The sequence below is a fragment of the Sparus aurata genome, chromosome 1, assembly GCF_900880675.1.
Source record: "Sparus aurata chromosome 1, fSpaAur1.1, whole genome shotgun sequence".
In the NCBI taxonomy this organism is placed as follows: domain Eukaryota; kingdom Metazoa; phylum Chordata; class Actinopteri; order Spariformes; family Sparidae; genus Sparus; species Sparus aurata.
In genome coordinates this window covers 10872777-10892939 of record NC_044187.1, presented here as the reverse complement: position 1 = coordinate 10892939, position 20163 = coordinate 10872777, and the positions used below count along the sequence as shown (strand labels likewise).

At 40.4% G+C, this 20163-nt stretch overlaps 1 protein-coding gene and 1 pseudogene across 2 annotated transcripts; one reads left to right on the top strand and one right to left on the bottom strand.

The window, feature by feature from the left end:
* Positions 1-34: 34 nt before the first annotated feature.
* On the bottom strand, positions 35-8200 carry LOC115579268 (cytochrome P450 3A30-like). Of its 2 annotated transcripts, XM_030412801.1 has the most exons (14): positions 8068-8200; positions 7827-7920; positions 7664-7716; positions 7054-7153; positions 6543-6656; positions 6364-6452; positions 5365-5513; positions 4385-4512; positions 3463-3538; positions 3178-3338; positions 3005-3072; positions 2282-2440; positions 1147-1309; positions 35-1037 (listed from the first exon to the last, which is right to left on the bottom strand). In XM_030412801.1, exons 1-14 carry the CDS (start codon positions 8136-8138, stop codon positions 948-950), a joined length of 1515 nt encoding a protein of 504 aa, XP_030268661.1. In that variant the 5' UTR covers positions 8139-8200; the 3' UTR covers positions 35-947. The 2 variants fall into 2 exon arrangements, with proteins under 2 accessions (XP_030268661.1, XP_030268663.1); XM_030412803.1 differs by lacking the exons at positions 35-1037; positions 1147-1309 and adding an exon at positions 1585-2154.
* A 1051-nt stretch (positions 8201-9251) lies between these two features.
* Positions 9252-18884, top strand: LOC115579294 (cytochrome P450 3A40-like; annotated as a pseudogene).
* Positions 18885-20163: the final 1279 nt, after the last annotated feature.

Sequence of the window (20163 nt, the reverse complement as noted above, 5' to 3'; positions counted from 1 at the left end):
TTACAGCAGCATGACTGAGAAACAAAGTCACAAAAACCATCGCACCATATACTTTAATGCCACACAACAGCTCCACCTGTTATCATCTCAACACTTTACTGTTAAATCATCATTTTTCAGTTACTCAAAGATTTAACAAAGGAAGTCTGGATATTTGTGCCCTGGGCTTTTATTATGTTTTGCAGGTGTTCATGTTTTTCTTTCCATCTGGTGGAAAATATGGCACTGAAATAAAAACGTCCTTGGAAAATGTTGTATTCAGATCGATTGACCACATCACACAAACACTGCCATTTAAAAGTTTTGCTTTTAAATCTTGTGTAAGTATGTAAGTCTAATAAGTATAATGTAGCAAAAGTGCCTGAATGCCAGAAAAAATCAGATCCATGAAGGCTCCACCTCACAACCCACGTGACTCACAGGAACCTCTGCCAATGCCATGTTGCCAGACGGCACAGGACACCCCAGAGGTCCTGTTTACATGCCTCGACGGGTCAGAGCCAAGCACAATGAACAGTCAGTCTCCATAAATTGGACTCTGTGTGCTTGGCCACCAACAGTGTTTGGGTGGGTGGTGCATGTCAAGTGGCGTATACATGAATGCAGGGATGGGGCCCAAGGTTTCCTTGTAGAACATTGCGTTGCAAAGAGATAATCAATGAAGGAGTCAATCAATGGTCTTCACTTCTTTAGTTCTTTTATGGTTGTGTCTCTGTGGTGTGAATTCCAGTCATGTTCTTCAGTCCTCCAGAAATCCAAATGATTCATTGTAATATGATATGAATGAGGGCAGCTGGAGCTCAGCAGGTAGAGCAGGTCAACTAGGGATGGTAAGGTGGCTAGTTCGAATCCTGAGCTGCATGTCCAAGTATCCTTGATTAATTAATCCCAAAATTGCTCCTGATGTGCAGTTGGCTCCTTAAGAGACGCATCTCTCTAAGTCCTCCCTAGTTGCAATCGACTGAACATGTCACCAGCTTTAGTTTGATTGGGTTTTTGGGTCCAACACTGCCGTGGGGATCCATTGTCAAAGGAATCTGGGGAATGAGCAAATTCACTAAATCAGAAACGCTCTCTTAATATAAATTATATAAAAGCAATCACGTAGAATTTATCAACCTGAGTATGTCTTTTAAATATGTTCACCTCTGTCTCCTCGCAGACTGAAAAGCTGTAGTTCTGTAAAACTTCCACCAAGGCCAGTTTAACCATCACCAGAGCAAAACACATCCCTATGCAGTTCCTCGGCCCGAACCCAAATGGCAGATAGGTGTATTGGTTGATGTTCTGCTTGTTCTGCTTACTAAATCTAGAAAAACAATCATACCGTAACACAAGCAAATAGAACTTGCATGACCTTCTAGGGCTGAGACTGAACTAATACACATTTTTAAAGGATAAATGAAAAACGATTATTTCATTTTACTAATGCATACTCCACTGTCTTAGAAAATACATTTAATCATTATGAAACATCAAGAGTTGTTAGAGAAACCAGAGATATATGTTTATTATCAGAATGTCTTAAAAGTTGCTCTGGAGACTCAGGCCTGGACTTAAAGGAGGACTCAGATGCAGAGTATGAACAGTTAAGGCAGGCTTTTATTCTGAAAAAACTTTTATCTTCTCTTAAGATAGAGTGACAAACAAAAAGGCTATGAAAATATCTTCCTAGTCTAGGCAAGCAAGAACAACAAAGAAACAACACCCAAAACAAAACATGGAGGCAAAAGACCTCAAGGCAAAAAAAATAACAACAGAAAATCACTCCAAAGGAGGCAAAGAAAAAGGCTATGAACTAAACTACTCTCTGAGATAATGCTCTCAAAATTAACAACAAAGCCCACTCCAACGGAGGCAAGTAAAACGGCTACAAAATAAAACTGCGCTTCAAAACTGAGCTGACAAATTTAAAACAAAAAATCACTCTTCTTAAGACACAAGTAATCAGAAATGCAAACGTGAAAGCACTTGGCATGGATCGAGGCAAGGACTGTGGCGATAGGCTGTGGTACACGACTGAACGAAATACTCTGGCACAGGACAAAGGGAGACGCGGACTATAAGACACATAAGGGTAATGGGGAACAGGTTGAAACAATCATGGATCAGGGTAGACATCACACCGGTGACACATGAGGAAGGGCAAGTTACCTGAAACGAGAGGAGAGTTACTTTTCAAAATAAAACAGGAAATTCACGAGACACAACCCCAAGACGAGACACCCCTTGTGACAGACTTAATGCAGATTAATTCTTGACTAACACACATCAACACTACCTGTCAGGTTTGAACTCCTCTGGCTCCGGCCACAGCTCAGGGTCATGGTGCAGAGCGTAGACTGGAATCATCACAAGCATGTTTTTTGGGATTGTAACTCCATTGATCTTGACGGTTTCTTTGGCTATTCGCTCCAGACGACCGGCTGGAGGGTAGAGCCTGTTGACAAAACAAAAATACGTTTAAAGTACTGAATGTCTTTATCAGACTGAATACTCGACTCACTAACCTATTGTTGGCTGGGTAGGTTCCAAACCCTCGTTTTCAAGTCCCTGCCCTGTTTTAATTTTTTTAAAGAAAATATCAAATGTGGATGGATTCACTATCCTCTTTTCTAACAACTCTTCTTCTTGTTGCCAGGGATGGCAACATGTTGGGTTGCCATCCCTGGCAACGACTAAAACACCTTGCCAGACATTGGATAGATAACTCCAGCTTATTTATTGACACTATTACGAAGAAAAAATCTGTCCAAAGGGAGTAAGACAGACAAGAAGTAAAAACAACACCTTTTCGGCTTTTTTTATAGACCATAGAAGTTTGTTTACTTCCTGATTTAGAACTATAAACTTCTTTATGTTCTACAGTCATGTGATTCAGTGTTGTGTTCATTCTATTTATTCTTAAACTTTATTGTATTTACTATGAAAACTTCTTGACCTAACATTACATCGTCAGTCTGGTCTGTTGGGACATCATCTAGCACATGAAAACTGGCATTACCTCAGACACTCACTGACAACACTGTCCAGGTACTCCATCTGCATCAGAGCTTCATATTGGACCGGACCCTGCAGAGTTTACACAATTTACATTTTTGATCTTTGAGTTTCATTGACAAAATGAAATAGAGAGAATGTTGATGTTGACTCCTCTACCAAAAACTTGTGCTTTACCTTATTAGGGAAAGTGGAGTCTATCTCCACTTGCAAGCGTTTCATCACTTCAGGGTTTCTCGCCAAACTGTAGGCCAATAAAACGAGGGTGGTGGCGCTCGTCTCATAACCAGCGAACAAGAGCATGGTTACTTGTGAGATGATCTCATGATCAGTGAGACCTGTTAGGAAGGGCAGGATGCATGAACAGAGAGAAGATTCAGAAGGTGTCGGAAACCTTTGGTGTGAATACATGTGAGCATAAATGTGTGCTTTTATATGTATGTAACATCACTGTGTAATTACCTTTATTTTGTGTTTTATTCGTGGGTCCATTGGCAGCCTGAGTGTTGATCATGTTTTGAAGAAAATCTCCTGAGTTCTGAAAACAGGTCAGATAATTTGTATGAATGTTCACCTGTTCATGTGTGCATTTGTCATGTGGTGTCACAATAGACATTATACCATGAGATGACAGATATTTGAAGACTAGTAGAGATTTTTTTAAATGTCCCAATTTCAGTGGATTTTTGTAATATTAGGATTTCTTTTTTGGGCATTGAAGTACTGTCATTTGTAAGATTTAGTGTCTAATTGGCGTCTTTGGATAATATCACATGATCATTATCAGCAAATGGTCTGCACATAGGTGTTCAAATTTCCTTCCTTTCCTGAGCACATTAAGGTCATCTTATCCATATTTGTTGAAGCTTCAGTTTTTCAAAGCCTGTTCTTGACCTCTGAAACAACATCTCATCGATGATAATACATTATCTATTGTTGACGATCATGTGCAATGATGGAAAGGACCAGCAATGCTATAAAATGGACCCTGTTTTATCATCCACTGCTTTGATGTCAGGGGTATACTTGGAATCAGAATCTTAGGCCAACATAGATGAGACATCCTTAAATAACGCAAATTTGAACATCCAATGACCATATGGACTCCATTTTCTTAAGAAATTGTTAAAATCAATCTTAAGATGAAGAGATTTAGTCAACTATCTGTTGATGGTTTTGCGAATGGATTTCGGTAAATTATTCTTTATCGTCATATATATATCAATCAAACTTAATTTATATAGACATTTTCAAACATTGGAGTAACATAAAGTGCTTCACACAATGAGAACAATAAAAACAATTCCAGACAGTAAGATTTGTCATACTGCTATTGAATATTTTGTCCATATCGTGCACACCTAGTTGTGTGTTTTTTCCTGACCTGGTGTGAGCTCCCATTGCGTTCTGCTCTGACCTTCTCCACAAACCCTTGAAAGAAAGTAGTAGTCGACCTCGGGAAGAGGGAGACTCCCAGCAGCTCCAAGACAGGAAGAAATATGGGAAACCATGCTGACAAGGCAAAGGGGGGGTAAAAATTTAATTTAAAGGTCCTATGTTACGCTCTTTTTCAGATTCATACTTTAATTAAGGGTGTCTACTAGAAAAAGTTGACATGCTTTATTGTTCAAAAAACACATCATTATATATTGTTCTCTGTACATATAATCAAATGCACTGTATGTGTGCACTGTATACTCTGGATTGAAGGATTATTGACCTGGTCGATTATTGTATCTGAGATCAAGCACTTTTCTGACTATCGAAAATATATATATTTTTTTATCCAGTTGCTGATAAAATAAACCATACATTTCAAAATGTGATACTTTGGCTCTGATGCAACCTCCAATCTGCAAAGTAAAGGCTGATTTTTAGTTGAACATAAGCTCCAAGCAGAGCTGATGCTGTAACCTACACAAGTGGCCCACATTGTAGTGAGCATTTATGCGTGCGCTGCTGCCGGTGATGAGCGGATTGCCAGCTGTACTTTCCCCTTTAAACAAACCAACTCCTTTGGCTCACAGCTGTGTCTCTGGGCTAGGGAGAGTGGACAGGCAGAGTAACTACAAGGAGGTCTACCTCCACCTCCACCTAGAAGCTAAAAGATGCTTTTCCACCTAGCAGATCTATTACAGTCGCTGAGGGTGTTGACCGTATAGTTGTGACATTGCAACTTTGCAGAGGTCCCAACGGCTTGTTTAAAGGCATAGTTTCTGCAAACAGCCAGTGCGCAATTTTACGTGGGTTGAGCTTTTCGTTAAGATTGGATTATTTATATAGGATCTTTACATGCCTTATAATCAAAAAAGTTATAGAAATGTCACTTATGTCACAGAAGTCACTTTAGGTCACAGACAGTACCTGCGAACATGAACGGTAATAGTGAAAATCTGAACAGCTTGGAGAGATGGGTGATGAAGGGAGTTGGACTAGAAGGGTTGCTAGTTGAGTCCATATCCACACTGAATACACAGCTCGCCATCACGTCAATAGTATAGGCTCCAAAGAAGCTGGAACCGACAATAAACAAATCACTGATAAGTGGTTAATTCCTGTGCCACAGATAGGAGTTTTCTTTGTTAGAGTCAATGCCAAGGGGTATTAGCTTTATATCAAAATTCTTTATGGTGAAGTTATTGAGCGTAGACGTTCATGTTTACAAAAATAATCTCTCACTCGAAAGAGAAAACATTTTAATAATCATACCCATCGGGGTAATTTATAAGCAGTATTACAAGCAGATATGAACATTGAAATTAAATATTAACCTTTTCAACTTTGCAGATCTCACAGAATATCAATGCAGCCACCTAAAGTCCTTTTTGTTTTGAAGATACTGCACTGTGCCTATAATTAAATAATATTGGTCATATTATGTCAAAATAAATACAGGATTTAGAGAGTGTATTTGCCTTAACAGTGTGGACTACATTATTAGCGTCTAGCTCTCAATAGTCAACCTCAGAGGACACGCTTTGGATCATCATACAGTGTTATCTAATTAAATCTCTGCATCAATTTCCAGAAATATTTGAAAATGAATGAGAAATACTTATTTGTGTCTAATTTCTTGAATGAACAGTTCAACATTTTGGAAAAACTGATAAACTGCTTTCTTGCCAATTAATACGCTCGTTGTCTGTGGGGTAAATAAAAAAACGGCAGTCATTAGCTCAGCACAAGACAATAACAGTCCAAAGGTAACAAGCTCCACCTACCAACACTTCTAAATCTCACACATGAACATGTTTGTTTCTCGGGTGGCCATCGTGGTTGGTGTTCTGTCACTTTAAATGAAAAATAAAAATAACCAAGTTTGGTTCATCTAATATTAAGAATTTACAGCAAGTTATTACTCACTCTTTCATAGTTATAACTTCATTATTGCGCGCTTTGGACTGCAGGCTGGTTGTCAGCTTGTGGGAATGATGTTTCATGATGCTAAACATCTTAGGCAAAGGAAAAAGCAACAATTTTCCAGAAGTACATAACGTGAAGATGAACCAAGTTGAAGAAAATTAGTAAAATCGATAACTTACCTCTTTTATATGACCAGAGGAGAAGTTGGGAGAGAGGATGTTACGAAGCCGTCTCCAGTGATCATCCTCAGCAAGATTCACAGCATCATAGAGCTCCCCATTGAGAAGGAAGTTCTAAAGGAGCAGAGCGGTCAGCACACTTGTGTTTATACAACAGCTGCTGTTAGTGATACCATGAGTGACACAGTTTGTGGCACATTCAATGATTTTTGTGATTTGTCGTGAACTTTGAATGGAAATAGTGAGTCTTTTTATGTACGAGCCAACAAAAATCATGTTCAAACTTTCTGTTTGTTTCTTGTTCTCAACATGATCATTTAGCAATTTTGAAAAGGGAAAAAGGTCGACAGCTCCCAATGTGATGATTGGCCAGTATTTGACTTCCCATCTCGAAAACACATTCTCACAAGTTCCTTTTGAAGGCGACACAGTTTGCTCTAATCGATGTAGAAAGGATCACATTACTATATGTCTTTTGCACCCTGTGTTTGTTATATGTGCCAGTTCTCACCCGCCGGTTGGTAAAGTAGGTGAGGCACTCCTTCACCAGGATGGTTTTCAACATGTCAGGGTCCATCACAGCTAGCACGGGCTTCGTTAACTCATATCCTCTGGACATTTACACAAATACATATTAATATTTCGACCATTTGGTGCAAAACTCAGGCTCAGGGGTCAAAACCTGCCAAACAGTTTGGCAAAGATTAAAATCATCATCAACAATAATCAACAATAATTATACCTTAAATTTTAACTTTGATCTATGTTTAATTTTATGTGTTTTGATTACATATGCAAACTATAAAAGTTCAATTAAAAGTGTCACATTTATCACAACGTTTTTATATCATGTTTATTGAATGTGAATGATTTAAATGACTTCAATTAAAGTAAATTAATGCAGACTGGTTCGTAAACCTTACGTGTTTATTCAAATATAACATAAAGTTAAGGGGAACTTCTACGTAAACACAATGTGTAATGTAATTCTTGTGTAGCAGAATTCAACATTTCTGTTGAATTAAAATACTCAAAGTTAATGTTTTGGGCATAGGCATTTCTTGAGTGTAGGGTTATTTCTTACAGTGTGTTTACACTGTCACATGAGAGCATTTACTCACCCCCACACTCTCCCATACTTTCTTGCACACTCCTTGTCATCTAAGTAGTAAACCTTGTAACAGAGAATACATTTTTAAAGTACATCATTGTATCCATACCAACACAGTTCATTCTTAACTCATATAACAGAAATCATGAAATTATGGTCAAGATTTTACGTACAGCGTTGTGCCTGCCAACTGTTCCCCAGTACATGATCGGCTTGGGACCCGGGATTCCCAACTTCTCAAATGTCTTGTAAGTCCCTTTGCCATACCTGTTCACAACATCACATCACACCTTTAAATAGTATCAAATTACTATTAACTTGAAAGGATAAAGGTTAATGGTCAGTGCATTACTTTAAGCGACCAATTTCACCTCAAGTACTTTGACTAAAATCAATCGAACATAACACTCTTACATTACAAATACGCCGATACATGTGATCAGCAGAATCCATGTTTCTAAAGAGATGAAAGGAAGGTAGTCCATGGCTCTCTGTTGCTCAACCACACCGCTGTGATCTCAGCTCTGCAATGAACTCTGACTGCATGTCCGCAGCACGTGATTACACACCCTCCCTGCTTTATAAACTTTGGTTCTTCTATGGAGGACCGAAACTGACAATATCAAAAATGAAAATAAAATCACATAAATGACTCAATAGATAAATGAACCAGAAACAACACTAAAATGAAATGCAGGCATTCATTAATTCATAAAATGTGACATAAACTGCTAATTGTGTTTCTGTATTAATTTACCTTTTTATAAATCCACTTTTTATTTACTGTCCCAATGTAATTTTCCATATTTTTTCCTTCATATTTTCTCCCCATTTATGTCCTTAAACGTATGTATTTCTGTATTTTCTTTTTACATGTCTTTATGCATTTCTGGCTGTCATTCACAGTGTAACATAGGGTACATTTTTCACCTATCGGTTGATTGACATCAGAGTGCACAAATAATAGATAGATAAATAAATACATATAAAATTTGATAAATAAAGTAAAATCATTTACAGGAAATTGAAAAGATAGGAGAATTAATATGGAGAAAATAAACACGGGCACAAATATGAAACATATTTTTGATGCTTTTGATGGAAAAAATACATTTATTATATTGTGTTATTTATTGATTCACATAAATGTGTCTATATTAAACAATTTGACATCCATTCACCTTAGTTCATATCTCTACATACAGTTAGGAAAAAATGGTTTCATGTTGGTTGTGTTTGTATTTTGTTCAGTTGTGCTAGAAAATGATATGATCTATAAATTGAAAAAATATAATCTATTACTGAAAGATGTCTCGTGAATTTTGTGTGTGTTTTTTTTCATAACAAAAGCAATATAATAATCTAGGTTACAAAAACTGCCACATTACAGATAACAGGGTGCGTAAAACATGATGATCATGAATGCTGCTTGGTCAATGATTCACCTTACATGCCCCGGCTGCCAGCGGTTCAACTCTCACACACTTGCCTGAAACACGCAATAGGTCTGTGTAGCAGGAAATAAATGATGCTGGTTGTGATTTGAGGCATTAGTGGAACTTGAGCTGCCCTTGATAGAGGAGAGAAAACCTGCAATCATGGGCTACTTCCTGTATTTCTCTGCTGAGACGTGGACCCTCCTGGTTACTCTCATCACACTCTTATTTGTGTTAGTATTTGTATTGCTTTGTATATGTGTTTGCCAGTTTGAATGATAAAAAAAAACAAAAAACTTTTCTAACTGTGGTTTTTGTTTGTTTTGCACAGGTACGCCTACTGGCCATATGGAACATTTAAGAAAATGGGAATCCCTGGTCCCAAACCAGTTCCTTTTTTCGGCACTATGCTGGCATATAGAAAGGTTGCTAAACATAAGTTTTAGATCCAATGTGTCATATTTATACAGACATGTACAGGCTTAACAAGGTAAATAGTGGTGCAATGGAACACTTGATAAAGACGAAAACATTAAATATTTATAGTCAATATCTATTAAATTCTGTCAAAGTTATATTACTGTTTCCTTCATTTGTTAAAAGCTTTGAATCAATCTTTCACCATAGTGAAGATAATATTAAGTGGAAGTCATTTCTTTCTTTCTTTTGAAAGTCTATTTTTATTGTGCTTTCAAAAAATTAAGTAGTATAACACGAAGATTTAAACAGTGGAACTATCGTCCTTTCTGTTCCATGTAAGCTATGCTTGTTGACAAAATAGAATGCCCTTATGTAGTGTATTTATGAGAAAAATCTCCTGGTGGGGTTTGGACAGTGTACATGCCTTTTATTATTGGAGATGCATCTTACAGTCTTTAGGCACCATTTCAACTGTCTCCACCTTAAGCTTAAAGTCCGTGTAAACCAAAATCAGCCATTTTCTTCTAAACACATTAAACGGGTCATAAATGTGTTTACTTAAAACATGTAAAAGCCATTCGGCCATGTAGAATTTAATTTTGGAGCTAGGCTCACAAACAGTTTTTCAACATTTCTGTGTTCAGGATTTAATGGGCGGGTCAGAAATCATGCAAATCATGGCCGCGTTAGGTAACGCGGCCATATGATTTGCATAAACCCCGCCCTGCTGCGGAAGTGGTATAAATACGTTCAGCGCATCGGCTTCAGCGGTTCTCCCACTCACTCTCCAGTTTCGGATTGCATTGCTTACAATAGTTTGCAGCTAGCTAACCAGCCAACCAGTCAGCTAACCAGCCATGTCTCCTCCACATCGCTCTGCATCCCTCCTGGATGCCACAGTGTGCAGGGTGACTGCGCTGTTAGCTTATTTAAGTTTCCTTCGGATGAAACGTAAGGAAACGGGGGAGTCCATTGACGCTGGTCAACTCCGTCCCCGGCTTGCATCCTCTCCTCCGCTAAGGAGGAGATGTGACCGCTGCTGACCGCCGCTGACACTCTCCGTCCTGCTGACGGCGGGTCCCACCGGCATGATGTGGCCGCGCCGCAGCCGGCCCTCCGTCCCGCTGACGGCGGGTCCCACCGGCATGATGTGGCCGCGCCGCAGCCGGCCCTCCGTCCCGCTAACGGCGGGTCCCACCGGCATGATGTGGCCGCGCCGCAGCCGACCCTCTCCGTCCTGCTGACGGCGGGTCCCACCGGCGGTATGTGGAGGTAGTATCAGGGCCGCATTATTGGTGAGCCGTCCCAGTGTGAACGGATAATCCGGAGGCGCGGAGCGAGGGCGTGTCGATCTGACAGTCTGATAACTGCACAGGTCCTTCACTCAACTAAATACAGAGAAATGTCCCACAAAGCAACGTTACATGACCGAACAAAAGTAAGTAAATGGAGGCTGTTGTGAGAAATGCCTAATGTTTAGTCCAGATAACTCAGTAACATTGCTAAGGACTGATGAAGGTTTTCAGTCATTCAAGTCATGGTACTTCTAAATGCTGTATTGTGGGCAACTGGACTCGTTCCAGTTTCTTGAAGATGTTTCACCTCTCATCCAAGAGGCTGTAGAGGCAAAACTGAAGAGGCCTTTTGAATGAGAGGTGAAACGTCTAGGAAAAAAGAAACAAAGTTCAGTTGCCTACGATACAGCAATTGTTAAGGACTGATTTGAATTCATTTTGATTTTTTGATTTTAATTTTGATAAAGATCTTTTTATTTTGTGGCCATATAATAAAATATTATCAGCTTTCAAGTGAGGACATTGGGATTGATTGATTGACTGTTTTGTAAAGCACCATTTACCAACTCCAGTTCTAGCTGATAAATCCCTCAGAATTAACACTGTTATTTAGGCCTGGGTAACATGGCCTTTAAATAATTTTGTGATACACATTATCTCTTCAAAAGCACCTTATAAATGCGAGGGCTGTGCATTAAAATCAAATATTTCAATAGTTTTGACCAAATATCTTGATTTTTGAAATTGACGATGTTTCTGGGCTGTCTTCATCAAAGGTGTTGGTGTGTAGTTTGGTGATAAAGAAATCTGCAGAGGCAAGGCTGGGTGGAATGATAGAGCAATCTTTATTGAAACAAATCTCAAGCCTGCCTCTGAACCAGTGTGGCCGCACCCTGGTATTCTCAAATCTATGGCAAAGTTATGCCTGATGCTTTGCCCTCTGCTCTACCAGAAATCCTCTTGAGCCTTCTATCTTAGGAAATCTAAAAGGAACCACAACACTTTCTCTGCCTGTGCAGGCCCTTCACCCGTGCCACATTTCTTAACTCACCATAAGGAGAAGCAACTAACTTAGTTAAATTAAAACTCAGAATGTGTTGTCGGCCAGATACTTCACTAACACAATGAGATTTTTGATAAATGATCATCAGTTATGTGGAAATGATGAGTTAAGTGGGTAAAGTCAAGTATTAGAACAAGCAGAACAGTAGAACTGTCTTATCTAAGACGATAAATAGTCTAATATAACGATAAAGGTATAATATTGATGAAATTGTCCAACCCAAGTGGGACTGTTCAAATTTACACATTTAAATATTTCAGCTCATATTTAAGTGAATTGAAGAGGGGTGTTCAATTCATAATTTGTATTTCACTATTCATGTACCCAGGGATTCACTACCTTTGATGAAATTTGCTTCAAGAAATATGGGCCAACGTGGGGGTAAGTCTGAAATATGTACAGTGTGTGTGTGTGTGTGTGTGTGTGTGTGCTTTCATATTTAGCATTTTTGATGGCCGTCAGCCGGTGCTGTGTATCACCGATCCTGCCATGATAAAAACTGTCCTGATAAAGGAGTGTTATTCTCTTTTCACCAATCGCAGAGTATGCACATTCACTTCTTATATTACATCAATCACTTAATATGGTTGCTGCATTTTAGTTGAGGTCTTGTCGTCATCAGCAGGTTTTTTCTTATTCTATTACAGAACTTCCGTCTGAATGGTCCACTATACGATGCTGTGACCATCGCTGAGGACGACTAGTGGAGGAGGATCCGCAGTGTCCTCTCTCCCTCCTTCACCTCAGGAAGACTGAAGGAAGTAAGCGCTCCTCTGCTCTGGACCTCCTCTGCCCTTTAAAACATGTTGAAAATAATATTTTTGAGGAAGGTCTGTGTTGTGACTTGACTAGATTCTCTCTTGAGCGGTGCTTCCTCAGGAAAAGTCAGGAGAAGAAATATAAATATGTGTTACAGAAATGTTTCTTTTCTTTCTTTGTCCTTATTATCATATTGTGACCTTCCTACCTCTCCTGGGTAGGGAACCACTAATCTAGAAGGAGAACAGAAACAGCAGCAGCCGTTACAGTTTGGTTTAACAATGTTTCTCTGTCCGTCTGTCGCTGCCTACGTCTCAGATGTTTGGGATAATGAAGCGCCACTCTGTCAACCTGCTCACCAGCATGAAAAAGAAGGTGGACAAGGACGAGCCCTTAGAGCTGAAGGAGTAAGAAAACTGAACTCCAACTCAGTTCATTCATTTAGAGATAACTCCTTTTAAACATGACAGGACATCTCTGACATGTTTGTGTGCTCTGTAGGTTCTTTGGTCCCTACAGTATGGCTATTGTAACCAGCACATCCTTCAGCGTGGACATTGACTCACTTAACAACCCCTCAGACCCCTTTGTCACTAACATTAAGAAGATGCTGAAGTTTGACCTTTTCAACCCTCTCCTCCTCATTATTTGTACGTAATTCATTTTATTTCTGTTTAATGCAGCTATCTGTGCTTTTGTCCTTCACCTGGCAGCTTAATCAACATACAATCGGTGTATTACATTGATAAATGCGTTGCTTTCTGCTGTGTTCCAGCTTTCTTCCCCTTCCTGGGTCCTGTTTTTGAAAAGATGGAGTTTTCTTTCTTCCCCAAGTCTGTCACATACTTCTTTTACACTGCAATGCAGAAGATCAAGTCCAACCGAGAGACCAGCAAACAAAAGGTATTTCTGTCTGTGCGTGTGTTTGTGTATGTACATCAGCACAATCAGAAATATAATCAATATATACTCATACATATGTCTACTTATAGGGTCGAGTGGATTTCCTTCAGTTGATGATTGACTCCCAGAACAACAAGGACCCCAGTGGAGTAGAGCAGGATAAAGGTGACACACACAAACACACACATATAGTGTTAGAGTTTCTATTTACACAACTTAAAGCTATTCTAAATCATATCTGTTTGCTATCCCCCCAGGTTTAAGTGATCACAAGGTCCTCTCTCAAGCAATGATTTTCCTGTTTGCTGGCTATGAAACAACCAGCAGCTCTCTCTGTTTCACGGCTTACAATCTGGCCTTAAACCCCCACATCATGAAGCGGCTGCAGGACGAAATCGACACCACCTTCCCTGGGAAGGTACGCTGAGAGTGTAGTGAGCTTGGTTTGAGGAAGAAGGGATTCAGGATTCGGGATTCAAATTCAATTTCTGTTTATTTTGCTCAGTTCGGTGTTTAACCTGCCCTTTTCTTAATAATAACATAGAAAATAACATATGATAACAGAAACTGTAAAAACAGATGACAAACCTTCTTCTTTGTTTAATGTTTTTTTTTTTTAAATCATACAAAATTCCACAATACATCCTCAGATGCAATCATGACAGTCATACTGATATAAATGTTTTGCATTCAATTCATGAATCTCCATGTTTTTGATTTATACGTTCAACAGAAATATATTTGTGCAACCTTTCAAGTCCAAATATTTCATTTAAAGATGCTTTCATTCGTTTTTGGCCACTAGGAGGCAGAGAAACTCCACACCAATTGGTATCAAGGGTATTTCCCACTGTGTACAATACATCTACCGATGCCTCACTGGACACATCGTCAGTGATGTTCCTGGAATCATCGGGTGTTTCGGGTTTTTTAACATCATACACCCTCCTCCAGGTGACCCAGCCGGGGCAGATCCGGCCCAGCTTGTGTCCAGATGGCCTAGCTACCATGACTCCATGTCTCTCCTCTTTTAAGCCACAGCCATCTTGAGGCCCTCTCTGCCGCTTCGGCGGCACTGCGGATGGCTTTCCTTCTCCTCTCTCCCTGGATGTCCAACGTGCTGAAGGCTCTGGCCAAAGAGGTTGCCTGATCCCCAGCTCTGACAACGGCGATTGATCTTTTGGAGGGTCGGAACTGCTTTGCCCACACAAGTCCTGCACTGACGGCTTCAGCGATGGTCTTGAGGACTTGACCATGCCTCCATCTATACCGGCCATCTCCAAGTGCCCTAGTGCAGCAGCTGAGGATGTGTTCCAAAGTTCCTTGCTTGGAGCACAGGGGGCATGGCAGTGTCTCTGCTATGCCCCATGTGTGCAGGTTGGACAGGCTTGGGAGCATATCATACACTGTTTGGATGAGGAATTTTATACGGTGAGGCTTGGCTCTCCCGAGCTCCATCCAGGTTACTCTCCTCTCAACCGCGTTCTCCCATCTGGTTAGGCGAAGGGCAGGTTGACTGGATAGATGTTGTATCCCTCAAGGTGCTGTCAAAAACCTTGCCAAAGCTCTTGACTGGCTGCTCTGTGATGGTTGGAATGGCCGAGCCTGCAATGTTAAACCAGAACTTGTCCTCCACTCTTCCTTTCCTCAGCACCTTAGATCTTGATTTGACTGGTTTGAAACGCATTCGGGCCCACTCCACGAGCTCTCGAGTCCCCTCAGGATCCACCGGCATCCTGGGACTGATTCGATTGTGACTGTAAGGTCATCCACAAATGCCCTGATGGGTGGTTGCCGATGTCCGGTCTTCATTCAGGGCCCTCTGCACTCTGGCTCTGCAGACTTGGTGAGCATGCTCATGGCTAGGGAGAACAGAGTCACAGAGACGGTACACCCAATGATGATGCCAATCTCCACCTTGTGCCAGCTTGATGTAATTGCTCCTGAAGAGACCCTCATGCTGAAGTTGTTGTAATATTCAGCAATGAGTTCTCTACACCTGCTGGGGACATGATGCTTCGTCAGAGTGAGCTGGACTTGCTTGTGTGGAATTGAGCCGAATGCGTTTGCTAGATCCAGCCATAGCACTGACAGGTTGCCTTTGTTCTCTCTGGCCTCCCAAATTAGCTCTGTCACCATGTTGGTGGGCTCCACACAGCCTGGCATTCCTGAGATGCCACCCTTCTGGACCGATGTGTTGATGTAGGAATTCTTGATCAGGTAGTTGCACAGCCGTTTGGAAATAGCGCTGAAGAAGACCTTCGCCTTAACGCACAGCATGGAGATGATGCAGAACTGGTCTAACTGGGTGGAGTTTTTCTCCTTCAGGATCCACACCCCTTCAGCCACTCGCCATTGATCTGGGATCTTCCCTCTTCACCAGACCACTAGCAAGATCTTCCAAAGATGCAGTAGGAGTTTGGGACAGTTCTTGTACACTTTGTACGAAGTGCCACTTGGTCCTGGAGCAGAGCTAGCCCTTGCTTTGAGGACAACCTCTCTGACTTCCTTGAGCTGCAGCTCTGACATATCGAACTGCACTTCCGGATCAGGGGGGTCTATGAGGATGTTACACTCTCCCAACTCTTTCTCTCTCTCGGAGTTACTGTAAGTCTGCTCGAGATGATGGTCTAATACTTCCTGCAAGCAGGCAAGATTCCCACTGCGCTTCTGACCCGGCAGGTCCTTGGTTAACTTGAAAGGGTTGGAGATAAAGGCAGCTCGTTTGCGTGCCCTCTCACAACACCGCTTCCAATGCCACTCCGCCCAGTGGAGAACCCTGATCTTTTTTCGTAGGATACACATTAACTGGGCTAGGCCAATGCGTTCCTATTCTCCTGCCACCTTGTACTGGGACTTCAGTGCCTTCATCTCCTGCCTGATGTTATGGATCTTCACAGCCCTCTGGTCATTGCACATGATGTTCCGGCACTCTTCTTCTTCTCCTCACTGAACCGTTCAGCTGCGATGCCGACAATGACTGATACCTTGTAGACTTCAGTCGGCCTCTCCCTTTGCCATTGCCTCCAGAATTTGGTCGATATCATCCTCAAACTGCTTCCACAGTGAAGACATGTTTGCTGCCGGCCATTTGATCTACCTCCTGTCAGAATTGATGCTCGTGGGGTCGATCTGCAACACTGGGAGATTCCGGGCACTATGGGGTGACTTCGGGCCTGGCCCCTCCTGTGTCTCACAAGGTGTGGCACCTGTGCGTTGTGTTGCTGCCGCTTCCGATGAGCACTTCATCTTCACTCGGTGGATCTTCAAGCCGTGTGGGTTCTTGCAGACTTTACCACATGTGCATGTACACTGCTTGCTCATAGTCGTTTGTCCTTTGCCTGGGTCAGTTTCCATTATGTCCATCCGACTGGGTTGCTCATCCTCACCCCCTCTCGGGCAACCCTGGGGTTATCTTTCCATGAGGTTCATCGTAACTTTTTTTGGGCGTCCTCCTCACAGAGGACACAGATTGAGTTGCCGGCCCTTTCTGTCCCGGTCGCCGTCTCTCCGAGCTGTCACTGTCTCTCCAGTAGTCACCACACTCTTCATGGTTGTCATCCAGTCTTTCCTGGCTGTCACTGGTGAACTCAGGGGGGTCCTGTGTACAATACATCTACTGATGTTTCTCTGGACACATTGTCAGTGATGTCCCAAAACTTCTTTTGATATAAAAAATATCTGATTTTGGATTTTGGATAAATGGTCTGCATCTCAAAATCCCACTTTAGAGAGAGCAAGATATTTATATTTTCCTGAAATGTTTAAAGATTAACAGCTATTGTGCAATTTGTTACACCAATGAGATTGTTGGATATTAAAATTGTAAATGGTATATCAGTAACAGTGCTCTCTTCTCTTGTTACCTCCACCTGTATCCCTTTTAAAGCTTGTTGTAGTTGTTAACTTAACCTAGTATGACAGAGTGGTGGTCTTCTGCTGAATCACATGTGCAAGACTTGACAGCGATCATGAATGTGTCTGTTTATATGTTTGGCTAGGCTCCAGTTGAGTACCAGGCTCTGATGCAGATGGAGTATCTAGACTGCGTCATCAACGAGTCTCTACGTTTGTACCCCATCCTTCCACGTCTGGAGCGTGTGGCCAAGGCGACTGTGGAGATTAATGGGCTTGTGATTCCAAAGGGTATGGTTGTCATGGTACTCATATGGCCCCTGCACCGACACCCAGATCTGTGGCCCGATCCAGAGGCGTTCAAAACAGCAGTGGTGAAGGCCTGAGCTCATCAGGTTATCAATACATTATTTTGTGTGTGTGTGTGTGCACCTGCAGGTTCAGCAAGGAGAACAAGGAGACTTTTGATCCATACACATACATGCCTTTTGGGCTAGGGCCAAGGAACTGCATCGGCATGCGATTTGCTCTGGTGATGATGAAACTTGCGTTGGTGGAGATCCTCCAGAAGTACAGCTTCACCCTGTGTAAGGAGACTGAGGTGAGACCACAGATGTTAATCTTTACACTGCCTGTTGTTTGCTTTTTTTATGATGTCCAGATGTTATTCATAGTCAGTTTGATAGTGATGCCAAGGATTATATAATGCCAAACGTAGTCGGTCAATGGCTTTATAAAGATCTATTTGTTCAAAGATCAAAATCCACTATCTCAGTTGAATTAGGACAAAAGTGATAAGTGACTTGCTAAGTACCACATTCAGTGAGCTCAATACTTTTTGCATGAGGTTTATAACCTATGTGACACTGCCAGTTGTTTGCAGATTTGGAAAAAACAAAGCAGACTTTAATGAATTGTTGACTTTGCTCACATTTCCCCTTCACTTTGCTGCCAGGTGCCCCTTGAGATGGACATCCAGGGCCTGCTGATACCAAAGCGACCAATCAAACTGAAGCTGGTGCCACGTACTGAACTAAAAAAACAACAGGATGAAGGAAGATCAATTTAACTATGTTGTAGAGCTCTTGTGAATAAACACAATGTTTGTTTGTAATTGTGTTCATGGTAGTAATAGGTTGAATGTTCATCTGTAGAGTTACTTCTTTTAGAATCTTTTTGTTCCTGTGAAGCTTTTTAATCAATATTCATGCTACACTGCGAGGCAGTCTGATCATTTGTAAAGCTGTGGTAACAATAAGGACAGTTTGGATTTTTATCATACGCAGTCATTCTTATTTGTGAACTGACTTATGTTAAAGCTACAAGCTACTTGCAGAAGCGATAATTGATTACAGCAGCATGACTGAGACACAAAGTCACAAAAACAATTGCACCATACACTTCTATGCCACACAACAGCTCCACCTGTTATCATCTCAACACTTTACTGTTAAATCATCATTTCTCAGTTAATTAAAGATTTAACAAAGGAAGTCCTGATATTTGTGCCCTGGTCTTTCATTATATTTTGCAGGTGTCCATGTTTATCTTTCCATCCAGAGGAAAATATGGCACTGAAATAAAAACGTCAGTGGTAAATGATGTATTCAGATCGATTGACCACATCATACAAATACTGCCATTTAAAAGTTCTGCTTTTAAATCTTGTGTAAGTATGTAAGTCTGATTAGTATGATATAGTAAAAGTAAAAGAAGTCAAACTGAAATATGTCCCCTGTGACTATTATACTTTATTATATCATAAGATCATTGTTGCTCATGCATTAATATAAAAGCAGGATTGTAGTCGGTTGAAGTGGAACTCATTTTTAGCTATTTTGCAAATGATGCAACCATTAATCTGCTGATTTTTTCCAGTTATATATAAATTAATATCCATTAATCAATGAATTGGTTTGTAAAAGTTCTGAAAATAGTACACGTGTCACAAGTACCCAGTGCCTGCAGGGACAACTTCAACATGTTTGTTTGTTCAACCAAAAGTCTAAATCTCAAAATAAATAAGAATAATTTAAAATTACTATAATAATTCAAACAAAGAGCAGCAGTCAGCACATTGGTGAAGCTGAAACCATAAAAAAAAAAAAGAATTCACAACAAATTAGTGATAGATTATCAAAATGTTTGTTTTTATTGTTTTTGGTCGATTTACTTATTAATTCTACTACGAAAAACAAAGTACAAGTACAAAAAATAAAAAAAAACTGCAAAAAAAGAAAAGGAAAGGTTGTATTAAGGGTGTTCCCATTTATTTTGTAACACTGGGTGGATATTTGGATCGTAATCAAACTAGGATTGTATGTTATTTATTTAACTGGTTGGCAAATAAACTGAGGATAGTTATATGTATACTAGCTGTAAATGAATGTGAGAATTTGCTGAATTAATATTCAACTTAACAGAAGAAAAGTAAGAAAGGGGTAGATATGTATACTGTTTACTTCTACCTACTCCTTTTCAGCCACTGTTACTTTTGTTTTGTTTTTTAGAACGTTGTTATAAACTTTGGTTCAAAATAAAGCCATTCATATGTTAATGTATTCATTCAACTGCTATACGAGCAGTTGAATGAATAAATTAACATATGAATTGAACTGTTTGGTAGTTTAATTTATAACCAAACAATATTCTATGAGCTCTTTGCATGGTTTGTTAGCAAAATAAAATTCAAAAAATCTTAATTTGTAAAGTAATAACTGACTACAATGTCAAATAATTGTTGTGGTATAAAAAAGGACAATTTCTATAAGATGTATAA

Coding starts and splice junctions, on each gene's coding strand:
- LOC115579268 (XM_030412801.1), bottom strand. CDS start 8,138: ATGGACTACCTTCCTTTCATCTCTTTAGAAACATGGATTCTGCTGATC. Junction 7,717..7,826: donor CAGTTGGCAGGCACAACGCT/GTACGTAAAATC, acceptor CTCTGTTACAAG/GTTTACTACTTAGATGACAA. Junction 5,514..6,363: donor GAAGTTATAACTATGAAAGA/GTGAGTAATAAC, acceptor TGTCGGTTCCAG/CTTCTTTGGAGCCTATACTA.